General features: G+C 43.8%; 1 protein-coding gene across 2 annotated transcripts in view; it reads right to left on the bottom strand.

Moving 5' to 3' along the window:
• Nucleotides 1–9,082, bottom strand: part of mbd2 (methyl-CpG binding domain protein 2) — a 31,362-nt gene extending 22,280 nt beyond the window's left edge. For both annotated transcript variants that reach the window (XM_041960753.1, XM_041960754.1), the window contains exons 1-2: nucleotides 8,621–9,082; nucleotides 1,799–1,958 (exon numbers count right to left, since the gene is read on the bottom strand). In XM_041960753.1, the coding sequence (XP_041816687.1) occupies nucleotides 1,799–1,958; nucleotides 8,621–8,733 (273 nt within the window). In that variant the 5' untranslated portion in view covers nucleotides 8,734–9,082. The remainder of the gene's footprint in view (nucleotides 1–1,798; nucleotides 1,959–8,620) is intronic.
• Between the last annotated feature and the right edge of the window lie 680 nt (nucleotides 9,083–9,762).

Consider the following 9,762-nt stretch of genomic DNA (forward strand, 5'->3'; position numbering starts at 1 on the left):
TCAATCATCAGTATGTTGTTTGTTCTGTTCAACACTTTCATACTGTGGCTGTAATGAACACTGTAGTCTGTCAGGGAGCTGGACTCTCCACTGGTTTTCCATGTTACTTTAGGTCATGAGGGTCACGTGAGTGTGGATAAACAGAAAACTACACCTGATGGTCAAGTCTTCCTTCCTTTACACCTGAACTTTTCCTTTCCTCCATTCACTCTTTAATTCCTTACTTTGATCCTTTATGGTTTGTGTTTTTGTCACTGTGAAGAAGTGAACAAGCTTCTTTTTCTACACACTGCTGTGTGGGAGGAGTCAGTGCCCCTGTTATCTTTGGTACAAAGACTGCAGCACAAACACAAAACAGCACACACCTCTTACACACACACACACACACACACACACACACACAGCAATCTGATCTGTGTGGGCGGAGCATATTACTGCAGTAACCACTGTCATGGAAAATCCTGGTTTCTGATAAGGCATTTGTTAAAATAAATCATATAAGTGGACACCACTATTATTGCTCTGGTCATCACTTTAACCACAGTTCTAAATCAGAGCTCAGTACAGTACATTAAAGTGCTGATAACCATAGCAACAATATTGATGCTTTTGGGCTGCTTTAGAATCAGTTAGTATTAGAAGAGGATTTATCACCACAGACTCAGGTTTGGTCCTATGTGTGCAGAACGAGAGTGTGGTGTGTCAGCTGACCCAGGTTGGATGACCAATCAAATTTAATTAGGTGGATTCCAGAACTTAATGAGGCCCATCTGCTCATAGTGAAGTTTGTTTGGAGTCAGAAAATGCAGCTTAAAATGCTACATTGGATGCAGCTGATTGAAGAACTGTGGATACATTTTCACAACAAATATACTGTTTACCAGTGCTGTAGTCAAGACCACTGAAGCCATGTCCAAGACTAGTCAGAGTAAAACACCTACAAGACAAAGACAAGTCTGAGTCAAAACACCCACAAAATCAAAGACTCAAATATCCATGACATTGAGATAACTCCATATCAAAACACTGACAAGACCTAGACAAGTCAGAGTCGAAACACTACAGAGACAAGTCTGAGTCAAAATACACATGAGACAAATGAGAGTAAAATGTCCACACGACTGGAACAAGTCAAAGTCAAAACAGCCACAAAACTGAGATATATGTGAGTCAGGGGTACATCAGTCGGCTAATGGGGGGGGGGGGGGGGGGGGGGAGTGAATACTCCACCACACCCAAAAAAAAATAAAATTAAAAAAAAAAAAAAAAGAGAGTAAAATGTCCACATGACTGGAACAAGTCAAAGTCAAAACAGCCACAAAACTGAGATATATGTGAGTCAAACGGGCACAAAACCAAGACAGAGTCAAAGCATCAGTGAGACGGAAGCAAGTCAGAGTCAAACAACAACAAGATCAAGATCACGAGTCTGAGTTGAGGCACCCTTAAGAATGCAACAAGTCTAAATCAAAATACAGATGAGACTGAGACAAATCAGAGATAACAGAGAAATGTCTTGAAACTGTTCTCGAGTACTACAGCCCTGGTCTTTACAGTATACTGTTAGATGAATGATGAGAGCGGAAGATGACAGACAGAAACTTCAGTAGGTGGGCGGGGTTTCATGCTCGCATCACTCTTGCGCTTCAGTAAATGAGTGTTTGTCAACAGACCTACTGAACTATGAACTATTGCAGGAAGAGCTTTGTTAGCTTTGTTTGTTTGATAATCTGATATCACACAACACAACACAGCAGAGCCACAGCCCTCCTCCACAGGTGTGATCCATCAGTGTTACCTTGGCCAAGCTGAGTGGGTCATGTCGGAGTCTCTGTTTGTTCTTCTGCAGTTTTCCAGGCATCATCTTCCCTGTCCGAAAGTCGAAACATCCCAAATCCACTGTGTTTCCAAGGTAACGGGACAACTGAGGTTTACTTCTGAACTTCTTTCCTGATGGACTGAAGGAAGAGAGGAAGGGTAATTAAGGATATCTCTTCATATCTATTTTGGATATCCAAAAAAAAATAAAATAATCATTTACAGATTTTTAATTGTCGGGAAAACTATCTTAACTGACATTGTAGCTAGTCAGAACTACAGTGGGGACACAGGATCTTGAATTTGAGACAGAATTATAGCTACTGCACTGCAGTCAGTCAGGGCCGAGCATTCTGAGGAGGAAGAAGAAGAAAAAAAAGACACAGAAGAAGATGACAGAAGGAAGAGAAGGAAGACAAATGAGAAATATAGCAGAACTGACGACCTTTGCCCCCATGTTGTGATCATGTTGAGAAAATATGATCTTTTAAGTAAGATGTCCATAGGTGTGATAAGAAATATGTTGGTAACCATACAGTACATGCACCGTACAACAGAGGACAAGACAACATGAGAGCTGCATCAGCCATAATGATGGTATGCGCTTTAATTAATGGATGAATGGTTCAAGCCATCGGAGACTCACATATTCACATAAAAAACAAGATGAAGAAAGAGTAACATAGTAGCTGCTAGCCATTATGACCAGGCTGGCCAGATAGCTCAAAGCTGCACTGAGCTTTTTGCAAATACTAGAGGGTGACAGAAACTGCAACACTTTTGTAAAATACACCAAAGTAAAAATAATGAGTTACAGAAGCCCCTAAAGACAAACTGTGGAAAAAGGCTAATAGCTAAGATGAATGAGCCTATGGAGGATGAAGAAAAAGAGGAACAGGAAGAGACAAATGACAAATACATGAGGGTTTGTCAGCAGAGCTGCATGGATCATAATTATTTAAAACTTCTTAAACATACCTTTGAAATCATGTCTCTAATCCATGCAGCACAATGTCTGAGTAGGGATTAACTCACAACTTTAGATACCAAGGACAAGTCATGAGCTTGTTGGTCTACCTGCCAAGTGAAACTCCACAGATGGCTCCACCTTGGCAATCACTAGGGTTGCATGTAAATGCAATGTAATGTGCAAGTCATTTACAAAGACAAAACTCTGAGAATTTAAGCCCTTTATCTAAAGATGTCTGTCATTTATTTTTACAAGGACTGACTGGTCTGACTTACTACCGGCAATGTGAACCAAGCTGCTTCTACGGTCATACAGAGACCGGACAGCCCGTAGTAGAGGGCCCCGGACTCCATACTCCCGAAGCACCTCCCACAGAATGCCACGAGGGACATGGTCGAATGCCTTCTCCAAGTCCACAAAACACATGTGGACTGGTTGGGCAAACTACCACGAACCCTCAAGCACCCTGCAGAGGGTGTAGAGGTGGTCCAGTGTTCCATGACCAGGACGAAAACCGCATTGTTCCTCCTGAATCCAAGGTTCAACTATCGGCCAAATTCTCCTCTCCAACACACTGGAATAGACTTTACCAGGGAGGCTGAGGAGTGTGATCCCCCTGTAGTTGGAGCACACCCTCCAGTCCCCCTTCTTAAATAGAGGGACCACCACCCCAGTCTGCAAGTCCAGGGGCACTGTCCCCAACTGCCACACAATGTTGCAGAGGCGTATCAGCCAAGACAGCCCCACAACATCCAGAGACTTGAGGTACTCAGGGCGAATCTCATCCACCCCCAGTGCCTTGCCACTGAGGAGCTTCCAAACTACCTCGGTGACCTAAGCCCAACCTCTGGATCCCCAGCCCCTGTTTCCTCTACTGAAGGCGTGGCAATGGGATTGAGCAGATCCTCAAAGTATTCTTTTCCACCGCCCGACAATATCCCCAAGTCAACAGCTCCCCACCTCCACTGTAAACAGTATTGGCAGGGCACTGCTTCCCCCTTCTGAGGCGCCGGACGGTTTGCCAGAATATCCTTGTGGCCAACCGATAATCCTCCTCCATGGTCTCCCCGAACTTTTCCCATACCCAAGTTTTTGCTTCCACAACCGCCCGGGCCGCAGCACGCTTGGCCTGCCGGTACCCGTCAACTGCCTCAGGAGTCCCACGAACCAACCACGCTCGATAGGACTCCTTCTTCAGCTTGGGGATTGCCGCCACGACAGGCACCAAAGACCTTACGGCCACAACTCCGAACAGCTGCATCAACAAACGGGGCCTGCCAAGTCTGTCCAGCTTTCTCCTCTGCCAGCGGATCCAACTCACAACCAGGAGGTGATCAGTTGACAGCTCAGCCCCTCTCTTCACCCGAGTGTCCAAGACATATGGCCGAAGGTCAGATGACACGACCACGAAGTCGATCATTGACCTCCGGCCTAGAGTGTACTGGTGCCACGTGCACTGATGGACACCCTTATGCTTGAACATGGTGTTCGTTAACTGTGACTAGCACAGCAGTCCAATAACAGAACACCACTTGGGTTCAGATCGGAGAGGGCGTTCCTCCCAATCCCGCCCCTCCAGGTAAAACTGTCGCTGCCCATGTGAGCGTTGAAGTCCCCCACTAGAACAATGGAGTCCCCATTCGGAGCACTTTCCAGGACTCCAAGAAGGGTGGGTATTCTACACTGTTGTTCGGCCTGTAGGCCGAAACAACATTGAGGCACTTGTCCCCAACCTGAAGGCGTAGGGGAAAACTCCAACACATAGCGGCTAAGGTGGGGAGCTATAAGCAAGCCCACACCAGCCTGCCGCCTCTCACTGCAGGCAACTCCAGAGTAGAAGAGAGTCCAGCCTCTCTCATGGAGTTGGGTTCCAGAACCCAGACTGTGCGTGGAGGTGAACCCGACTATCTTTAGCCGGTACCGCTCAACCTCCCGCACTAGCTTGGGCTCCTTCCCACCCAGCGAGGTGACATTCCTTGTCCCCCATTGCCAGAATTCCGAGTCCAGAGATTGGGCCGTCAGGGACTGCCACCCCCTGCTTGTGTGCTAATTTTTGTTTATTTTCATGCATGGGAAGACAGATTTCTTAGGAAGAAGAAGAAGAAGAAGACTGACAAAAATACAAGAAGGTTTGGAATTTGAATTTGTTAGATAATTTGACTTTGGAGTTGTAGATATTAGACTGTGACTACACATGTCCTACAGTACAGTATTAGTGCTTTAATGATACATAAGTACACTACCCATGTGTATTACGAGAATCTAGTGAAGTTGAGTTAATGTCTCATTTTATTTTCAAATATTTTTAATGTTAACTCTGTCATACAAAATTGGATAAACTCTTCATTCACTCGCATAAATAAACTTGTCATTATAAACACTACCAGCTGCCATCTCCACTTATCTCCCACTACTAGGAGGTATTAATGATGTTTCAGAGTTGTGAGGATCCACTCGCCAAAATTCCTCTAACAGAAATTCTAAAGCTCACTAATTAAAACATTATATCTTATTTGTTAAAACTATGCAAATATCCCGGAGCAAAAGACAAGTGTGTGCCAGACAGTTTCTTGGGGCTGAGCAGTAGCCAGACAACCAGCAGAGACTCCAGGAAGTTACTGCTCCACGTAGCAACTTTGAACTCTCAAGGAGGCAAGTTTGAATTGACTCTGTGCTGAGAATCAGTCAGCTATGACATCACATCTGACACCAGCAGCAACTGTCAAACACTTCCTCATCCAATGATCTGCACTGACACACACTACTGTAATTCAATGCTTATGAGGACTCTCATTAACATTCAGTAATACACCCCCAAGCCCTAACCTTAACCAAACCCTAATTCTAACCTTAACCATAAAACCAAGCCCTACTGTAAGCCTCAAAAACCTGTCTGAAGAAGTGAGGGCCAGACAAAATATCCTTACTTTCTAATGTCACTTTCAAATGTCTTCAATTTTGAAAGATATGTTTTGAAGATGTTTAAAACTGTAATTGGTCCCCACAAAGACAGATGTACAAGAACAGACATGACATACAGTCATTCAGCTGTGTCTGACATGTAGGTCAGCAGCAACAAAGCAAAGATCAGAGGCTCTGTGTGTGTGTGTGTGTGTGTGCGTGTGTGTGTGCGTGTGTGTGTGTGTGTGTGTGTGCATGTGTGTGTGCATGCATGCGCATGAACATGCATGTGTGTATCTGTGTGCATGTGTGTATCATATATATTGTGTTTAATCTTACTCCAACTCTTCTTCTTAAACTGATGCATCATTCTGAGGATATTTTAGATGTTATGTGAATTAGAACTGAAAATAAAATGTGTGTTTGAAGAACGTTCCTGATTAACAACATTAGTTTGTGAAGATGGAGGCAGCACAGGCCCCAGCAGGGTGTTGCTGCTCTTCCAGTAAGTCGACCTGCTGACTGGTCTCCTTACTGGAACTGATGAGTCACATTACAAAGCAAACTGAAAGTAAAGAGGAGTCTCAGCTTTGAACTGCAGATCACCTTCATGTTGGGTCCAGGATGTGACGGGGCTCAGATGTTTCTAACTCTGAGCTGTTAATCTGATTGAGCCATGCCTCCGCCGCTGATCAACAGGAAGTGAAAAAACAGCCGACAGCTCTGCGGCATCGCGGCCTCGACACAGACCTGCGTCGAGATTGACATCATTTCCTTTGTGATCTAACACTGCAGTAGTTAGTGAAGGCACAAAATGAGGAAAAATGTAAAAGCTAAAACTTCAGAAGAGTTAAAATTACTGAGGCACAGAAAGCTAAACAGAAAGAAAGACAGAATGTAGCTGAGCTGTTGCTGCCTAGCTCTGCTTCCTATGGAATATGAATACACTTAAGGTTACACTGGACAAATGTAATGTGCAGGAAAAGTGCAAAAAAAAGTGCTCCAGTGATTAAGGCCTGCACTTAGAGTTGGGGGATGTGAGAGGGACAGAATCCTGACCCTGACTTTTAGTCTATAGTATGACGACATTGTTTTCTTCTTTTTATAAATTATTGCAGGTAATTTTGATTGCTTACATTACAGAAAACAATCTTACAATATTATATTATTTCTAGATTTATATTTTAAAAAGAACATTTTGATAGACAAAATATCAAACAACTGTCAGTATAACAGTTCTGTTCAGTTATAACAGTTCAACAGTACCACACACTACAACCTCCAAAATACAACACAATACAGCTGAATAAAAATCTCCATGAAACAGTTTAAAAAAAAAACACTGAACATTACAACCTTAATGAAGTTTGGATTTATTGCTAGACTGTTGGACTGCATTACTTTGAGCTAGGTGCACCTAACACACTGGCAACTGAGTGTACATAATTAAATATATCCAAAAAAGAATTAAAAAGGTTCTATTCTGTAATGATATCTTTAGAAGGCAGTTTTCATCATGAGTGCAGAGTCTGCCATTCACAATGCCAATTACTGACTTACTTATTTTTTCTTTCAGAAAAACAAACAAACAAAAAAGAGTTAATTTAGCTGCGCTGTAACAAAGATACACCAGTTGTGTTTCTGACAAAGTAGCTGCTCAACGAGTGTTTCCTGTGGCAACAACACTTAGTCACGGGTGTTGCTGATCCACCCACCACTGAAATCATTCAAGCAAATACAACCAATGCGATGTCCAATTTCTTGATTTGATCAATCATCCTGATTACCATTTAGGCCATCAGTTAAACAAAGAACGCTTCCATTACATCTACGACGGACTCCTTGTCTCCGAGGCTATAACCCTGTTGTAATTATAATTACAATAATAGGGATCCATTTTTCATGCTACTGCAGATATGATACCTTAGTTTCATGATTTAACTCAACCCAAGGCTGTACAGCACTGACATGTAGCTACAGCTAGCCCCAGTGTAACATTATAAGCTACCAGTTTTACAGAGGACCTGTCTGTCAGTGAAATGTGAGTTCCATGCTGTTTTATGTGGCATACAGCAGTGGCATAACAATGGTCAGCAGTGGCCTACGTCAGTTAGAAGAGTGGTGCTGGAAATCAGTGGTAGGTGCCAGTCCAGCAGCAGCGACGCACCAAAGGTAAATGGGAAGTAAGTACTAAACACTCAGTAAACCCATTTCAACTACAGAGGTCGCTCATGTTTTATTATACTGCCTGGAAATTGAATTTTCCATCATAAATCAAACATATCATCACTATATGCTGGAGTCTGTCACTGAATAGCAGTGATGACCAGGCTATAAGTGGCAGATGTCTACAGACCAGCAGGAGCACAACAACAGTCAACCATGAGCAAGCAGTCAGGGCTGGCAGGTCTGTGGCACACCATCAGCCACTGTTCAGGCACAGCTTCACTCATTGGGCCACTTAAGAAACAGGCTCAGTGATTTATGATGGAAAATTCAATTTCCAGGCAGTATAATAAAACATGAGCGACTCGTGACCTCTGTAGTTGAAATGAACCGTCAGTGTCAGTTAACAACCACAGAGCCACTGCCTCCACCCCTACAGGAGTGGAGTGATGAAATATTGATGGAATATAAGGTTGTATGTAAATTATCATAACTATTTGTGTTTCACACTGACACCGTGTTGACCACCCAGAGACACTGAGCAGCTCCAGAGAAAAGACAGAAAATACGTTAAAGTGTAACGTCTTTGACAGTAACGTAACTGAGTAACTCAACGCCTCTATCTGCAGAAGTGTGTTCAGAACTGATGATGACAGTCACAGGAAGGACAAATAACCTCAGTTCGGCTGATCGATCAGCGGTTTACCGCGGGACCGGACTGATCAGAGCCTGGTCGATGAGAGTGGCGGAGGAACCTAACGTTACCTGTAGTAGTAGACGTCGCTCTTCCCGGCGCTCAGTCCGGACTTCCTGATTACTTCTTCCTTCTTCCAGCCGGGCGGCAGAGCGGGACAGTCCGTCCTCTTCCTCTCCATCATCACACACTTCGCGACCCCACGATTAGGTTCCGATCGGATCAATCGATCACCCAGTAAACACCGATGACGAGCCTCCTGAAACACAGCGTGGTAGTGAGCTCAGCGGAGTGGCGGTCCGGGCGGACCGACGTCACGGACGTTACTTAACGGCGGCTCTCTCTCTCCGCCCCGGCTGGTTATGGTGGTTATTCAGAGTTAAGCAAAAATAGAAAGTGTCCCGGTTCAGACTGCGAGGCGGGCTGTCCCGGGTCAAACTGCCGGATTTAGTTCAGTTTACCACGGGAGGGAACCAACGGCTCATCTGATCTTAACTGAACTGGATCAACGGCAGGCTGTGACGTCTGCGATATCACACACACACACACACACACACACACACACACACACACACACACACACACACACACACAGACTCTCTCTCTCTCTCTCTCTCGCTCTCGCTCTCTCTCTCTCTCTCTCTCGCTCTCTCTTTCTCTTAGATCGTCTATTGTGACAGATGAACCACTCGGTGGGGGTCAGAGAACTTACTTAGTAAATCCTAATTATACAGAAGTATTCCACGACCTGGAAACTTGTTTTCTCTGGAAAGCAAAAGTTTATTTTTCTGAGATAGCAGAGTTACACACACACACACACACACGCACACACACACACACACACACACAGTCTTAACTGGGATTTAAATCTGCCCAATAGACAGGCTGTCCCCCCCCTATGAAAATGGCCAGTACAAAATTTTACATAAAACAAAATACAAAAATTGAAATATTTGAATTAAGTCAAAACGTTAGAGAAATCAACAGTGCCTTGTTTTTTAGAGCAAATTAATATTTTTTTTCACAACAACTTGACATTTAGAACTTGCACGTCTTGACTTAGTAAGTTAATGCAATCACACGTGTAAGTTATGTGTACATAACCTTCAACTGATACAGATTTAAAATAAGTGCTGAATTTATCTGCCCTTTATCATTTCATTCATGTTATGCTGAGCTGTTCACAGCATTTCACTTTGAATTGATTCTGACC

Source organism: Chelmon rostratus, chromosome 19 (assembly GCF_017976325.1).
Source record: "Chelmon rostratus isolate fCheRos1 chromosome 19, fCheRos1.pri, whole genome shotgun sequence".
Lineage (NCBI taxonomy): Eukaryota > Metazoa > Chordata > Actinopteri > Chaetodontiformes > Chaetodontidae > Chelmon > Chelmon rostratus.